General features: G+C 46.0%; 1 protein-coding gene across 2 annotated transcripts; it reads left to right on the top strand.

Annotated features, from left to right (window-relative positions):
* The first annotated feature begins 8,064 nt into the window (after window positions 1-8,064).
* SOWAHD (sosondowah ankyrin repeat domain family member D) lies at window positions 8,065-13,948 on the top strand. Of its 2 annotated transcripts, none has more exons than XM_035114165.2 (2): window positions 8,065-8,314; window positions 12,214-13,948. In XM_035114165.2, exon 2 carries the CDS (start codon window positions 12,383-12,385, stop codon window positions 13,406-13,408), a length of 1,026 nt encoding a protein of 341 aa, XP_034970056.1. In that variant the 5' UTR covers window positions 8,065-8,314; window positions 12,214-12,382; the 3' UTR covers window positions 13,409-13,948. The 2 variants fall into 2 exon arrangements, with proteins under 2 accessions (XP_034970056.1, XP_034970055.1); XM_035114164.2 differs by having other exon boundaries at window positions 8,065-8,329.
* Window positions 13,949-17,892: the final 3,944 nt, after the last annotated feature.

Raw genomic sequence — 17,892 nt, 5'->3', positions numbered from 1 at the left:
GGTTCAGATGCGTTTGCTCTGTTGAGATAGAAAATGTTGTGAACAGCAGGGCCCCATAGCCATGAAATACAAGAAGTACAATCTGTGACAATTTCTTAGTAAAGCTTACAGATAAGCCAGGTGACCATTCATTAACAGCTTATCTTAAGCTTTACATAAAAAACCTACATACTGTATTTGTTGCATTTTGTGGCCATGTGTTTCCCCTGTTTACAATTTGTTTTTCTCTTTACTCATGCACGTTATGATACTGAACATTTTTATGGGCTCTTTTAAGCATTCAAAGCATTCCACATTCCAGCCCTTACAAAGTAAATCAGTATACTATCCTCTGTGTTGCAAAGGGCGCCAAGAGAGTAGTTTGCCGAAGTCTGCCTGGTGAGTTTGGGAGGAGGTGACATTCAAACCAGGGACTTGCCAGTTTGTAGCTGTTGTGAAATTGTGTTGTATTTTTGCACACATATCCTGCATGCAAGCTTCCCACAGGCTACTCTGAGAACAGGACCAGATTGGACACTGGCCTGAAATATCTCAAAACAGTGCACAACCTTCAGTTCTCCAGAACCTTTCATAAGGCAGGATGTTCAGCAAAGTGAGAGCAGAGGTAAGGGAAGACACAGGAAAGTTGGCTTGAGATAGCCACAAAACTTCAGTTAGTCACAGTCTTACAGTGGAGCACAGGAAGAGACCTGAACTGGGTGCTCTGCGAGTAACATTCTCCACCTATTGACTGTAGACACAGGACTGCACTGTGCACACCACAGGCACCATATGCCATGGCACACATACTAGAATCCACAAACAACAGCACAATGGTGTTGACCTTTAAAGCCCTAAGTGGCTTCGTGCTTTATACCTAAAAGAGTATGGTATCTCCACTCCCATTGTTCAGCTTGGACACTGAGGTCCTTCTGGCAGTGCAAGAAGTGAAGTTACAGGGAACCAGGCAGATTTCAAAGAGATAAACAATTATATGACATCCTGTAGACATCTGAAGGCAGCCCTGTTGGGGTTTTGCAAAATTGGTAGCATAAGAAACCATCAGATTGCTTCTTCACACAATCAACTCTAGGACAAGCAATTAACACTGGGCAGAAAGCCAAGGTCTACTTCTTCCATAGTAACTGCGCTCTCATTGGTTGATAATCAGCACAGAGACCTGTTATCAGTGAAAGCTAGCACAGTGTGTGGTGTGGTCAGTGTGGTCAGTGTAGGAGGAGAGGTGCTGTATCGATTGTGTGTGTGTGTGTGTGTGTGTGTGTGAGAGAGAGAGAGAGAGAGAGAGAGAGAGAGAGAGAGAGAGAGGAAAGGATTTATTTTACTTTGTTTTTGAGTTCTAAAGCTGTACATAGAAACTCTGGTTTTTCTTTTATTTTAATAAATCCTGTATATAGTTTATTCTGCGTCCAGACGTCTAGTCATCTAAGTTACCGCCAGAAGCTTCCGGAAAAACCTGCGCAAACTCTGCTGTGTTCAAGCTGAAGTTACACCTGACACTTAAAAACACTAAGAAAGTATCAGGATGCTTTTAATGTGTGATGTTCTGCTGTGTTCTTTTTACATTCTGTTGAAGCTGCCCAGAGTGGCTTGGGCACAAAAGATAAATTAATCTATCATCATCATCATCAAACTTATTCTCATGGAACTCTCCATGTACAGGAGGCTCACTCCCTTTCCACCTTTCACAAAAAAATTAAAGCCTTAAAAAAAGAAGAAGCTGGCTTTTAAGAAGTGATCTGTTGTTTTCAGGAGATTTGTATTAGTGTTTTATCTTGCGGCTGTATTAGTGTCCTGTTATTGAGCCTGTCAAACTGAGCATGTGATTTAAGTGTTTCCTTCTTTAATAATGTATTTCCATGTTTCTCTTGCAGGTTGCTTTATCATTGCCATGCAAAAGTTGGATGAAAATATTAATTGAACCTTTAATAAACCATATTTGTGGTTTGTATTTGGAGGGGAGCTGAAGGAGATCACTTGGAGAATGAACAGTTGAGTGGAGCTTGAAGAGAGTTGTGGGGAGATTAATTTGGTTGCCAGTTGGAAGCAAGAGAGGGATGCCCATTTGTTTCTGGGACCAATTCAAGGTGCTCACATTATTGCTTAAAGCCCAAAATGACCAAAGCCCCAAATATCTGAAAGGCCATTTCCATCCCTACTGACCTTCTCCGGTGTTGGGGAATTGTGTCCTAGCAGAGGGTTTTATCTGTGGCAGCCACCAAATTGTGGAATGCCTTCCCTGCAGAGGTGTGACTAGCACCTTCACCAAACAGCTTCCCTTGTATACCCAAGATGCACCTCTTTATCCTAGTCTTGGAACATTAAGGTACTTTGTTTCCTGGGACTCACCTCTATAAGCTGAACTTATATAGCCCCAACCCATTTGGAGCAGTTTCATGTGTTTTACCTTGGTAGTAGTTTTATTTTGTTTTTTTGTTTTTAAATAAGTGCATATTCTATTGCTGTAACCTACCCAGGGACCTTATGGTGAGGGACAGGTAAGAAATCTTATAAAATAAATAGGAATTAGCTGAGTACTAATGGGTTCAGCACAATAAGCAACTCCTTAGCAATGCATGCTTCCTTGGAAGTAATGTCCTTTAAGTCAAATTAGACTTACTACTGTACTTGCCTTTGTAAATGATGTGTTTAGGATTGCACCATCAGTTTCATTTAGGAATAAACAGATCACACGCTACCCCTAGTGGGTATCTCAAGAAATGCTTAGGAGAAGATGCAGATTGGAAAAGATACTGCTTTTATCTTCCCTATAATTAATGAGAAGCAAATTTTTAAAGTTCACATTTGCAGCGTAGATGGGCAGCGTAAAGGAAAACAGAATGCTTGTACAGTATTCTGTTTGGTCAGCCTAAGCTGGCCTAAAAATCATTGATTTTAACATACTTAGTGTCTCTCATTTGCAATAACCAATACGGTAATAATATTCTAGACCACAGTGTTGCAACTTCCGGTGAGAAAGCTGTGTTGGTTGGTTGCTGCAGAACCTAAGATTCTCGTGATATCGGAAAGCTGCAGTCTTATAAACTTACTTAGGAGTAAGTTCCATTAAGCTCAATGGAACTTGAACTTGCCTATTATTTATTTGATTTGTAGCCCACTTTATCACATTATAAAGAAAGTAATTTTTATACTTCTCCCAAAATCGCTTTCCTTATAATGTGATTTCGAACACGTTGATGTACTCTTGCCTTTTCATACCACAAGTACGCATGGCAGTCAAATCTGTTATCATATCCTTCCAAATCTAATACAGTGGAACCTCGGTTTATGAACACCTCGGTTTATGAATTTTCGGTTTATGAACGCCGCGGACCCATCTGGAATGGATTAATTCACTTTCCATTACTTTTAATGGGAAAGTTCGCTTCAGTTTATGAACGCTTCAGTTTATGAACAGACTTCCGGAACCAATTACACCCATGTTTCAGTTTATGAACGCTTCAGTTTAAGTACTTCACGGACCCGTCTGGAACGGATTAATCCACTTTCCATTACTTTCAATGGGAAAGTTCACTTCAGTTTATGAACGGTTACTCCGCGGACCGTCTGGAACGGATTAATCCACTTTCCATTACTTTCAATGGGAAAGTTCGCTTCAGTTTATGAACGCTTCAGTTTATGAACAGACTTCCGGAACCAATTGTGTTCATAAACCGAGGTACCACTGTAGATCTGTATTTCTTAATTTTATCCATTCCCGGCAAATACAATAGGCTTCAAAATATAGTTTCAAGTCTGGCAGGGAGAAGCCTCCTCTATCTTTAATACCTATCGGTAATTTATATTTTATTCTTGGCTTCTTGACAGGCAGAATTCCTCTCAACCCTACCTAGGGATGCTGAGGATTGAACCTGGGACCTTATGAGCTATGTCTCTTCTCCAAACACCTGGAGGGCCACAAGCTTCTAACCCCTCTTTTAAATGCATTGTAGCACCCCAATGCTCCAATGACACCCAACCCAATATGTTGGGAAATTCAGACGGACTCGGGAGAAAGTCTGTGTCTGCATAGTTGGGCACAGAATCTGGCGACCGCCCTGGTTATCTCCTGGTCTTTGCCTAGCAGGAGCACGTTGTATAATTGCTTTTCCGGGAGGCTTGCTAACCTCACCAGTATGGGATCCAGGATCTCCCTTCGAGCTTCTTCATAGAGGGGGCATCTGAAGAGGAAGTGCTCTGGGCTTCCTATTTCCCCTAGAGGGCATACGCAGAGTCTTTGGGCGTATGGGATTTTTTTTGTAAAGCCCCTCCAGCACAGGCATGGGCAATGTCGCACTTCTGGCAAGTGTAAAAGCCCTTCTTGCATTTTTTGACAGGAGAAAGGAGGAATAGGGTGCCGGGGCGGCTATGTATATCTCAATTTCTCCAGATCTATATTCAGGACAACTTGAGCAGTCCTGTTGTCTTTCAATATCATTGAGTCGTCGTCTGACCATTGCTTTGGCTTGTCTTAGATCCAGTCTTAGGAGGGCTTGGGGGCAAGGCCCATATTCTGGAGAGAGTTCAGAACCGCTAGCTGCCAACTGGACTGGAACTGGTCGCGTAGGATCAAAGGCGCAATTCCTTGGGGTTTCAGATTTAGAGCCAGCCATTTATAGATTGATGATAGGCAGATTAAGGCCTCTACTCTCATCGTTCCCGTTTCAAGTCTAACCCATGCGTTAGATACGCATCTGGGGACTTGTAGGAGGGCTCTGAGGAATTTGGATTGTACACGCTCCAAGGGAGAGAAAGAAGAAGAGGGTGGGCCTAGAAAGGCTCCATAAAGGAGCTGGGCCAACATTTTGGCCTTAAATAGCTTAAGGGCCGCAGGAATGAAGAAGCCCCCTTGTGTTCTGTAAAATTTGAGAATACAGTTTGCGGTTTTTTCCGCTGAGCTTCCGATAGAATTTATGTGCAGTTTGTGGCCTGTACTGCCATTCCGAGGTATTTGTAGTTGGAAACTTGCTCTAATCTGTGTCCTTGCAGTTCCCAGTTTCTGGGCTTTGATTTTTTTCCCAAACGCTATTACCTTAGTTTTTTGGTAATTGATTTTGAGGCATTCTGTGTCACAGTAGGTGGCAAGCCTCCTTAGTGCCCTTTTAAGTCCGATAGGTGTTCTGGATAGAATGACCGCATCGTCGGCATATAATAAGACAGGGATGTGCCGGTTTGCGAGCTTTGGTGGATGGAAATCTAAATCAGTTAGTGCAGCTACTAGGTTATTTAAGTAAAAGTTAAAAAGTAGTGGAGCCAGAAGGCACCCTTGTCTGACGCCCTTGTGGGTTTTGATGGGATCTGTTAGGTGTCCTAGATGGCTGCACCTAACTCTGAGGGCCGTGTTTGCGTGGAGTGCCTGAATAAGTAATAGGAGCCATTTGTCAATTGATGTGTCCTGCAGTCTGTCCCTGAGTCTGGTTCTGGACACGGTGTCAAAGGCTGCTTTTAAATCTACGAAGGCGGCATACAAAGAGGCCTGGTCTCTTGATTTATATTTGTCTATGAGATGTTGTAACATTAGACAGTGATCCAACGTGGACCGGCCGGGTCAAAATCCCGCTTGTTCGATTGCCAGAATGTCTTCCTTCTCAAACCAGTCTGAGAACTTGGTGAGTAGGTGCTTTGCGTAGAGTTTACTGGTCATGCTTAGTAAGCTGATCGGCCTGTAGTTTGCTGGGTCCCTTCTATTGCCCTTTTTGAAGAATGGCACTATTATGGCTATTCCCCAATCTCTGGGGATGCGCCCAGAGTCGTCTATTAACGTGAAGAGGGCGGCTAGATACGGTGCGCACCAATCCACTTGTGCTTTTAGCATTTCTGGCGTAATGCCATCTAGGCCTGGGGCTTTAGCCAATTTCAGTTGGTTGATGTAGGTTTTCATTTCAGTTACTGTTACTGGGGGCCATTTTGCCCCAAGCAGAACTGGTTCCCTGCATTAACAGCAGGCAGAATTGATTTGCAGTGGTGCAAAAACTCTGCCCCACCAGACCTACCTAAGCCCAGCATGGGGCCTAACTTGGCCTACAAGGCAGTTTCCCTCCCAAATATACCCACCAGCCCCACACGTAAAATCAGGTAATCACCATGGCTCAGTGGTAGAGTACCTGTCTCACATGCAGCAGGCCCGAGGTTCAGTCCTCCAGCATCTCCAGGTAGGCCTGGGACTGTTCCCTGACTGAAGCCCCTGACAGTTGCTGCTGGTCAGTGTCAATAATACTGAGCTTGGTGGACCAGTGCTCTGACTCGGTATATATAGCAGTTTCCTATGTGTCACGTGTGGTGTCAGGTGTGGAGCAGATAAAGACATGTTTGCCAAATGACACTCCTGATTGTTCTTTGGCCACTGTCAAACAGCTGACCAGGAAGGGATCTGTTGCGCTAGGACAGTGATGGGCAACCTTTTGAGCTTGGTGTGTCAAAATTCGCCAAAAAACCAAGCATAACTCGGGTGGTGTGTCACTTCGAGAAAAAAACCATAAATTCACGATATTTATAGTTTAAATAACAAAAAATGTATAATTGTTATATATAACTGTATTTAATAAACAAAAAACTAATTATTTAACCAAACCAAACTAAAAAACCCTTATTTATCACAAAGTGCCCAGAGTTGTTGAGCTTTTTGGGGGGAGCTGCTGACCAAAGTTTTGGAGGTTTTTTTGGGGGGTGCAAAAGTTGCTTTGCTTTTGGGGGGGTGCCCCAAAGCTGCTGCGCTTTTTTTGGGGGAAAGAGAACAGAAATAAATGATGAATAATACCTTCGCTGGAACTAACACACAGCACCGACATAGTCTGCCAAAGCGCCAAAAAACCCCAGCACAGAACAAGTTAAAAAACGAATGCTGTTATACCCAATCATAGTCTGCCAAAGCTCCAGAAAAAAACAGCACAAAAGGGCTACCAGCAACAACAACAACAACAACAAAAGGATCCGGGTTTTAACAGTGGAGACAAGCAGACAAGCTGTAGCGTGAGGTGGAGCGGGAGAACAAATTGGGGGGACGACCAACAGCAACAGCGTGAATGGGCCGATGGGGCGCGTGCCAGCAGTGAGGGCTCTGCGTGTCACGTCTGACACGCGTGTCATAGGTTCGCCATCACTGCGCTAGGAAGTCCCCCACTGAGAACCACTGGCCCCCATCTGTGCTATATAGTTTAAAGTAGTGCAATAAAAGTAGGCTTCCCCCAAAGAATTATGGGAGCTGAAGTTTAGGACGTGGTGTACCACTGAGAGTTGCTAGGAGACCCCGTTTCCTCTCATTCACAGTGTGGTTTCACAATCTCTCTTTCTCAGGGAACTCTGGGATTTGCTGCTCTGGGAGGGGAATTGCCTCCCAGCAACTCTCAGCACCCTGAGCAAAATGCAGCATCCTGATTATTCTTTGGAAGCCGTGGGTGCTTAAAGTGGTACCACGCTGCTTTAAAAATACCATTGAACGAATCGGGGACTGTAGACTAGATAGGTAACCAACCCCTAAACTGTTTATAAGGTGCCAGTCCATTTAGGGGCCGCTGTCACTCCCTGGATAGGGGCGGGCTTTGGTCATTGGTTTCTGGCGAGAAGTCAAAAATTGGCGCCCCCAAATGGATCTTCTTAGTTATGGGTCTATTCAATTTTGCAGCGCCCTAAATCCGATGTTTGCATCTCCGCAGAAAGGGGAATAATAGAATAATAGAGTTGGAAGAGACCACAAGGGCCATCCAGTCCAACCCCCTGCCAAGCAGGAAACACCATCAAAGCATTGCTGACAGATGGCTGTCAAGCCTCCGCTTAAAGACCTCCAAAGAAGGAGACTCCACCACACTCCTTGGCAGCATGTTCCACTGTCGAACAGCTCTTACTGTCAGGAAGTTCTTCCTAATGTTTAGGTGGAATCTTCTTTTTTGTAGTTTGAATCCATTGCTCCGTGTCCGCTTCTCTGGAGCAGCAGAAATGTATAGCTGCGGCCGGCGACCACCACGCCCGGAATAGAAGCCGGGTAAGATCGCTGGCTGTTTTAAGTTCCTCGCCATGCGGAACAACGCAGGCAGCATCGCATGCGGCGGCTTAATGTATCCCAGCCAGTAGGTCGAGAGCAAAGGTCACGCTGTTGCTTTTCTGCTGCGCTTCGAAACTCACCGATGGCAAACTTTGCACAAAGGAACTCCGGAGAGGCGCTGGCTGGAGACTGCGCTGAGACGCGGAAGGAACAGGCTCAGAAGGGGAGGAGGAGCCCCGAGGACGGCTGCGCCTCCGCAAGGTGCCCCAGCGGCTTCCAAGCTGGGAAAGGCCTGGGGAGCACCTGGTCGTCCGAGCCGATGCCCCCGCCACCCTGCAGGTACGCTTGGAAAAGGTAAAATGAAAAGGGTTGGGTACTTCCCCGCCCTTCACAAGTTGCTTCCTCATCCTTTACTGGAATTTATAGGACTTCCTAGGGGATTTCTTTTTCAGAAGCCCCAAAAAGAAAGTGTGCAGGTGTCTAATCAGCACCCAGGGAAGGTAGTTCGAAGGCTAAGTGGATCATGAGACGGTGGTTTTTCATGAAAGACGCCGGATCGTTCTCGCGCTACGCTGAAGTCAGGGCTTTCGTTGCAGCGTCTTAGAGTTCGTTTTACAGACGGTCGCGTAACTACGATTCAGAAAGTTACCCCAGAGAAACTCGGGAAAAGCCATCGTTTCCCGTCTTTGGGAAATGCGGGCGACTACTATTGACAAGGGTCATAATAAGGGCAGCGTCGATTCGGGGTATGCAAGCGGGTACCCCGCACAGGGCACGAGCCGAGGAGGTGCGTGCGTGCCCCGAGATCTATTTGCTGAGGAGGCATCCTCATGGTCGGAGGAGCTGGTGCAGTCTTTGCTTCCTCCTTCTCCCCTCCCCTCCCCTCTCTCGGTCCTGGTTGCAGACAGGAGATTCGCTTTCCCGGACGAGGCGCAGGTGGCACTTGGGGGAGGGGGAAGCTGCGGTCAGGTCACAATCCTGCGGTCGCTTCGAATCGAAGGTCAGCGGTGGAGACGAGCTGGCTCATGCACCCTGAGTGTGCTGTGTGTGTGTGTGTGTGTGTGTGTGTGTGTGTGTATTTTGTCCTCGCTCATGGTGCCATATTACCCAAGTTCGCCTCTGATAAGGGTTGCCAAGCATTTTGAACACAAGGATAACTACTATTAATATAAATGCTACAGTAGATTCAGTTTAAAGCATAGCTTTCTCTCACTTTTTATCCTGCAGCCACAAGATTCATAGGTAGAAATGAACAGCTTGAGAGGATCAAAAGCATTATGTTGTTGTATGTTCATTACATGCAGGAGCATTGTAAACTGCTCTGCCTGCATGTTGTTGAATCCACACCTAAGACATTCAAGCTCAATGTGTGTTTTGGGGTCATGCCCAGAGCATATGAAATAAGAACAAAGGATGGTGGCTTTGAGTAGGTGCAGAGAGCATTTCTTTCACCACTGAATCTTAATGGCTTGTGTTTGGACTGTTGGTGTGCCACTATGCATTAGCACAGTGCAGCAAGAGAGAGCTGAGAGGTTGCATTTAGGCCATTTACACATAAGTAGCCATAGGCAGGTGGCGCTGTGGTTAAACCACTGAGCCTAGGGCTTGCTGATCAGAAGGTTGGCGGTTCGAATCCCTGTGACGGGGTGAGCTCCCGTTGCTTGGTCCCAGCTCCTGCCAACCTAGCAGTTCGAAAGCACGTCAAAATGCAAGTAGATAAATAGGAACCACTACAGTGGGAAGGTAAACAACATTTCCATGCTCTGCTCTGCTTTGCCAGAAGCGGCTTTGTCGTGCTGGCCACATGACCTGGAAGTTATACGCCGGCTCCCTCGGCCAATAATGCGAGATGAGCACGCAACCCCAGAGTCGGTCACAACTAGACCTAATGGTCAGGGGTCCCTTTACCTAGCCATAGGCAAACCAATACTGTATACCTAAGCTTAGTTAGCTGTAATATGGAAACAATTAAAGCAGGCAATCTGGTTCTGTCTCTTGGGTGTTATGTTGGAGGAGTAAGACGAGTGGGAGGCTACAATGGCTGCTTTTCTTAGCTACCATAAAGTTATGTTTGTGTGAGTTATTCCTGATAAGGAGCTGCTTTTTTTTTTTAAAGCCAACTTACCGAGCTGTTGCAAGGAAGGATAGCTAAAATAAAAAGGGCTGCCCAAACAGAGGGCATTTGCATGAAGTTCCAGAATCTCTCTGATGCCCCCAATAGAAAAATAACCCTGAAAGTTGCTATGTTGGCTGAGGAAAGAAGTCACAGATCAATAATCCCTGTTTATCCAAACTATGGGGGAAAGGGAACAAAGGAGAGACAAACTGTGTTTGCATTTCGAAGCTTATTTAACACTTTTGACAATCAGAAGAGAAGTGTCAGAAGCCTTTTTAAAATCAGACCAGAATTTGCCAAAGTGTTAGCCAGGTGGACCTTCCCTGGTGCTACCAGGTCATTTCCATCTCCTGAAATTAGGTCTGAAATCAATAGAATAGAATATCCAATAGAATAGGCAGGGGGTGCAGATGTTCCCAGGGCCAAAAATATTGGGCAACCCCTTGAAAAAGATGTTTCTGTTTCACATCAAAAGCCTGTGTACCTCTCAAAAAGTGTCTCAACAACACTGAGCAAAAGGAAACTTCAATTCATCTCTGGAGGAAAAGAGGTGGGTGTTGTTCTTTTCGGCTCTGGAATATTTAGCCTGCATATGTCTCTGACAAACAGGTTTTAGTTCCCTGAGAGGAGGAATTGATTATTGAACCACTCTGGAATTGTAGGTCTGTGAGGGGGAATAGAGGCTCTCTTACACACTCTCATAGCCCTTAATGAACGTACACGTTCCAGCATTATTGGGGGGAAATCCATGGGTGTTAAAAATGGTACGATAATGCTTTCAATGTACAGTGCAGATTGAGCCAATGACAGCATCCCACCAGTATGACAATCTTTCACGGTGTTTGACTTACAGAAACAGTCAAATTTCAAATAACTTTATATATAATTAATAATCATACATCCCACCAGGGAATGGTGTAGTAAAATCTGAGCCATCCTAACTCAGTTCAAAATTATGTCTCTAAACACCCTGATCATTTATTGGAGAAATGGTTCTCATTGTTAGCATGCTTGGACTTTTTCTTGAAAGTGGTCTCCAGAACCACCAGAGTCTATTTTATGCTCCATTGAAAAGACACAGTGTATATCTAACAGCAAGCACTCATCTCTACAATGCACAGTATATGAGAGATTTTCACTACAAAGTATTGAACGCTCTGCAAATGCACACCCACCCATGAACATATTATAAAGTAAAAAGCAAAAAAGTTCAAAAATGTGAAGTAGAGAAAGCTTTACTTTGACAAAGGCTGCATTCCTATGCGTACTTATTCAGAGGGTCTTCTGAATAAGGTCATTCAGTGAGACTTACTTCTGAAAAGACATGCACTGGATTTCACTGTTAATTAGATCTGGCTGCGATAAATTTTGCACTTTGTCTTGCACTTAGCACAGTCTAATCTAATTAAGTCTTAATCTTAATTAAGTACACCCAGTGCCTCCTGCACTCTATCTTAATACAAACTGCGGGTTTGCAGCTTTTCCAGGCACAACTGCCCTCCACCCCCTGTTTGTCTTACAGACCAGCCTAAAGAGGAGTTTTGGAGTCTGGACTACATGCAATTTTGCTCACTAATCTGTCACACTTTAGTTGGTTCTAATGAATGAAGGACTTCCTGTGCTGCTGGGTTGTTTTTCTTCAAATGACCCAATCTTGCCGCCAACCATTGTTGTGAGTTTCAAAAACCTTATTGTGTAGAGGCGACAGTGGAGCAATAGAAATCTGCACTATACTTTTAAAGCAGTGACACTTTAAATAGTCATGCTTCCCCCCATAAGGATTCTGGGAAATGTAGTTTGTTAAGTGTGCTGAAAGTTGTTAGGTAACTCCTTCACAGAACTACAGTTCTCAGAGTGGTTTAATCCCTCTTCCCAGCTAACTATACAAATTGTAGAAATAGGGGTCTCCTCCTATCAACCTTCAGTACCCACAACAAACTCTGTGCTTCAGGTATGCATAAAACCTTGAAGACCATTGCTTAACAACAGTGTTGTGTACTTGCAGTGGAACCCCTAACCTTCTCTGGCCAGATGGTTGCTGCTTGCAGTTGTCAGTTTCGCAATAAGTGTTTTCTTCCTCCTTTGTAACAAAACTAAAGTTTCTGTTCCTCTTTGCATGCAGAATCAGGAAGCCCTGCAGCATTGAGACCTCAGGAGGAGCTTCCTTCTTATCTACACAGGAAAGCAACACATTGAACATGTGGCTATTCCAGAAACTGACAGTGACTTAACGGGAGACACAGGAAAAACCCAGGGACTTTGGGGGATTGGGGCACCCTGGAGGAGCCGACATGGCAGAAAAACAAAGGGAAGATGGCTTGGAAGAGGGACAACAGGTTCTTCCAGGTTTTAAGCCATGCATACAGGAAGATGCCACCCATGCTCGGCCGCAGGCTGCTGTTGGCAGCCAGTCGCCCAAGCCCAGCAGCCGGGCTGAAAGCTTAATTCTCCGCCGAGGACAGTTGTTGTCCAACCTCAGCCGAAGTATAAACAGGTCAAGCAGGCGTTCGGGGAACTGGGCAACGGGGGTGGACACAGCCAGACTATCAATGGGTTATGGTAGCACGAGAAGGAAGGGACTGAAGGATATGCTCTTCCAAAGCAGCCAGGGCAAACCCATGTGGGTGACAGCTTCCCATCGGGAGAGCATTGTGCTAGACACCCAACCAGATCAGGAACCTCTCATGTATGGGAACACTGATGACTTGTCCTTAGCTCTGGATCCACTGGAGCACGAGTGGATGTTGACTGTCGCCCAAGGAGATGCAGAGAGCATCCTCAACTTGCTGGCCAAGGACCCCAGCCTGCTCTTCAGGAAAGACTTTGTGACGGGCTTCTCTGTCCTCCACTGGTTGGCCAAACATGGCCGCCATGAAGACTTGATTGAGGTGATTTCTTTTGCGGAAAGGAATTGCTACCCATTTGATGTCAACATGCCCTCAGCCAGTGGAAGACTAACCCCTTTGCACCTGGCCGCCCTCCAAGGCCATGAGATGGTCATCAAAGTGCTGGTGGGAGCCTATGGAGCTGATACAAGTCTTCGGGACCACAATGGCCGCAAGGCATGGCAGTACCTCCGAGCAGATGCTTCCAGAGAGTTAAAGGAGCTCTCGGGGGCTTGCGAGGAAGATCTGGCCCAGCTAGGAGCTGGAAACGCCAACAACAACTGTGCTCCATCAATGCGAGGTGGAATTGGCATGTTCAAGGGGGACAGCAAGGAAGCCAAGGGCAGAGGACACAGCCAGAGGGCCACGCCCAGACTGTCTTATTTCAGGAACATGTTCAGACAAGCCATTGTGTTCTTCCAAGAGCTTTAGATGCCTGCCCTGTGGTTGAGGCAGTTGGACCTGTTGGCTGTGACTGGACTGTAATCACAGCCATTAAATGAGAGGGTGGAACTGTAGGAGGAGGAAGCACTGGAGGTGTCTGTTTTGAGATTGAGATATGTTGCCAGAGGGGGATAGCTTCAGCAAACCTGCCTGCGTTTGCATTTTGGCCTCAGGTATGAGAGAACCAAGGCCTGAAATTTGGAATAAAGGGGAGGGGAGGGGGTGACAAAGAGGATTGGTGTAATAAAGTGGGTAATACTAAGTTCGGGAAAGTCCCTATTTGACTCCTTGTTCCCCAGAAAGGAACCTGCAGATAGGGGTGTAAATGCAGTGTGTTGAAGGCAACTGTAATTCTGCACTAAAATAAATAAATTCTGCAGCCTGTGGAAAAAAACTGCATCTTATTCTCTTCTTTCTTTCGCATTCCCAGAGTTCCCAGAAATTGAAGAGGGGTTTGTTAACAACTCTCAGCACCCTCAGGACCTTACCTTATTCCCACATTGCAGGCAGGGGGGGGGTTGGACTAGAGCAGGGGTCAGCAAACTTTTTCAGTAGGGGGCTGGTCTACTGTCCCTCAGACCTTGTGGGGGGGCTGGACTATATATATTTTTGGGGTGAATGAATGCACAAATAAGTCAGAGATGCATTTTGAATAAAAGGACACATTCTACTCATGTAAAAACATGTCTGTGGGCTGGATTTAGAAGGCGATTGGGCTGGATTCGGCCCCCCGGGTTTGCCTACCGATGGACTAGGCATGTTCAACAGGTAGATTGCCCAACAACTTTGGCTCCCCTAAAAATGGGCTTTACTCGTTCCTAAAAAAAAGCTCAACAATATTGACCTGAACCCCTAAAATCAGGGCTTTCCTTCCTAGAAAAAGCTCAACAACTTTGACCTGAACCCCCCAAAAGGGGGTAGATCACTGCTAGTTTTTAACTCTGCGAGTAGATCGCAGTCTCTTGGGAGTTGGCCACCCCTGGACTAGAGGATCCCTGGAGCTCTACAGTTCTGATTCCCCACCTCTGATGTAGTTCTAGCTTAACCAACAGTAAGTGGGAATAACTTTCAGTGTGACTCCAGAGAATGATTTTCTGTTTCAAATAAGGGACTGGGGTGTTGGAGTCAGGGAAGGCTGTTTGTCTCCATCAGATACAAGGGGGCACATAGACTTCCTCTCAGAACTTGACAAGAACCAACTTTGAGATGTTTTAATGTGTATGTAAAAGAAAGGGAGCATTCAGACTTCTAGCACTACACAGCTTATGAAGGGGGTGATGGAGAGAGAACCCAACCAGGGAGACCTGCAACAAAATCCAATGTGGTGTGCTCCCAGGGCCGGTGCGTCCATTTAGGCAGACTAGGCCATTGCCTAGGGTGCGAAAATTGAGGGGGCGCTGCCGCCGCCCGCCCGCTCGCTCACTCCCCGAGGAGCTCACAGCGTCCCCTCCACAGGCAGGAGGAGCGCAAGCCAAAAGGAGAGCTCAGCGCCCTCCCGCCCACGGAGGGGACGCTGTGAGCTCCCCAGCGGCTGCAGTGAGCAAGCGGCGACAGCGCCCGCAGCTGAAGCCTTCAGCTATGGGCGCTGCCGCTGCCGCTCGCTGCAGCTGCCGTCACTGAGGAACTCAGTCCCCTCCACAGGCGGGAGGGTGCCGAGCTCCAACCTTGGCCCGCGCTCCTCCCGCCAATGGAGGGGACGCAGGGGCATCAGCGGTGTGCGTGCGTGCATCATGACGCATGCGTCCGGGGGGGCGCCAGGTGTTTTTGTCTAGGGTGCAAAAAGCCCTAGCACCGCTCCTGTGTGCTCCTATGTGCATCTGCAGCCAGTCACACCCACTTTCAGTATACTCCCTTACAGTCCCCACTTCCCAACACTTTCTCTACATTGTGGCCACAGAGCTCTGTCACCATTAGGAAACTGGGCTTCATTCTGGAGCTCAGTTGGACCCAGCCCTGTGATGTCTGGAACATCGTCTGCATCATCTTCAAGTACTACCGGTACATGGTCTTCACTTTGTTCCAGGTGAGTATTCCTCACAAGGTGAAGCACAATTGTCTGTAGCAACAATTCTCAAAACTCCTTCCCTCCCCAGCATGGACCACTTGAAAATTGTTTGGGAGTCTTCCTTAATAATCTTCATTATTAAGAGCATGAGACTCTTAATCTCAGGGTTGTGAGTTCGAGCGGTCCCTTCCAACTCTCTGATTCTATAAGCAACTTCAGTTGAGTGGATATCTCCTCTTTGAGTGCCATTTTGGCTAAATAAGGATATGAATTCATAGATGAGTTTGCTAGTACCCAGGAAATTACAATTTGCTGTGGTCACGATAGCTGGAGCTGAAGGGAGTCTAGCAACATCAACCCCTCCTTACCTTAAATCCTGGCAGAATGCACCCACTCTGGAGCTGGGCACATCCAGGCAGCTCAACAAGAAAGGAAAAAAAAACCAATTTAACAATGAAAGGAACTTAACACCTCACCTCACGCAAATGTAACAGAATCAAGAAAAGTAATGGCAAGGGCACTAGACTGCTGCTGCTGGCACACCCACTCACTTTAAAAGGAAATAGTCCTTCACACAGCATATAGCTCAGTTATGGGAATTCGCTCCCCAGGAGGCAGTAAGGCAAAGGAAAAGGATCCAAGGATGGTTAAGTCCAGTCAAAGGCAACTATGGGGTTACGGCGCTCATTCAGGCTGAGGGAGACTGTGTTTGTCCACAGACAGCTTTCTGGGTCATGTGGCCAGCATGACTAAATCGCTTCTGGTGCAACAGAACACCGTGACAAATGCCAGAGCGCACAGAAACGCCGTTTAGCTTCCCACCTATTTATCTACTTGCACTGGTGTGATTTTGAACTGCTAGGTTGGCAGGAGCTGGGGCAGAGCAATGGGAGCTCACCCCATCACCAGGGATTCAACCAACCAACCTTCTGATTGGCAAGCCCAAGAGGCTCAGTTTAGACCACAGCACCATCTGCAGGAGGCAGTGGTGACCACCAACTTGGGTGGTTGACCACTGTGAGAACACGATGCTGGACCTAGGTGAACTAGGTCAGTTTTTCCATAACTTGGGTCCCCAGCTGTTTTTGGACTACAATCCCCATCACCCCTGCTAGCTAGGGATGATAGGAGTTGCAGTCCAAAAACTGCTGGAAACCTAAGTTTGGGGAACATTGGACTAGATGATCTAACATGACTCTTATGTACTTATCCAAATGAACTAATAGCAGTGTACACACCAGCTTGTATGTGTGGTTTAGTTGTTTTGGGAGCTGCATTCTTCCCAAAAGGATGTGCCAAACAAACCTTTGAGGGGCAGAGGGAGACAAGAGACTTGCCTCCAGTACTTATTTTCAATGTAAGCACACTTCATCTGGAAGATTCTTTGGGTCATACATTAATGCACTCTTAAATTTGCCCTTTTTCTTGTTCTTCTGATCCGATAAGCCAGCACACATCTTTACAAACTGGAACTGGTTAACATCAGACTTTACTCCAAAGTGGGTTAGGAGATGTAGGCTGAAGAGGGAGCACGTTCTTTCTTTCACTACCTATTTCATTCTGTCAGAATTTAATTTATACATTTCCACCCACAATATGGCATATGTGATTTATTTAGGTCCATCACGTTTGGCAGGTGGTGTTCCATGCTGTATCTCAAAGACCTTGTGTTTTGTTGCTTCGTTGTCTTTTATGCAGAGGGCAGGCCTGCTGAAATGAATGGACCCAGGTGCATAGCCACTGATGTCAACGGGTTTACTCAAGTAAAAAATAGGGGGGACTTCCACATAAATATGCATATATATATTTTTAAAAAACCTATAGTCTGGCCCCTGACAGTGTTTGAGGGACAGTGAACCGGCCCAGTTTAAAAAGTTTGCGGACCCCTGAATAACCCCATAGGCAATACTGTGAAGTCCCACTGGAGGATTTAAAGAGTTTGGATTTGTAAATTACCTAAACACCAAGAATCCAAGTGGAACAACCATGAAGATTAAGAAATGTCATCTCTGTGGCCCCATATTAAATTTCTAAGTGCATGCCTGTGAATGCATTATATTGTGTGTATGCATGTGTTCGCCACCAAGTGAATTGGAAGCCTTAAAAAAGGCCCTCATCAGAGCATAAGTTGAGAAATTTTGACTCTCCAGATCTTGCTGAATGACAACTCCAATCATCTGTGACCATTGGCCACAGGGCTGATGTGAATTGTAGTTCAGCAGCACCCAGAAAGCTGTTTCCCATGCCTGAATTAGACCACCAGAATTTTGAGAGTACTTTCTTCTATATCAAAGTATTTTATATCATTGCACATAATCCCCTCCCTCAGCTTGTCCTTGCAGCATTCTTCTCAGATTCTCCCAAGAGTTTTTGGCGAGGGTTTGAAATTCATTGGTAGAGCACAGGAGTTGCATGCTAAAAGTTATCTGGTTCAAGCTCACATCTACTCCATGGCTTCTCAAAACTC

The sequence above is a fragment of the Zootoca vivipara genome, chromosome Z (assembly GCF_963506605.1).
Source record: "Zootoca vivipara chromosome Z, rZooViv1.1, whole genome shotgun sequence".
In the NCBI taxonomy this organism is placed as follows: domain Eukaryota; kingdom Metazoa; phylum Chordata; class Lepidosauria; order Squamata; family Lacertidae; genus Zootoca; species Zootoca vivipara.
Note: the sequence above shows the minus strand (reverse complement) of the source record. Positions and strands in the feature narration are given on the sequence as shown.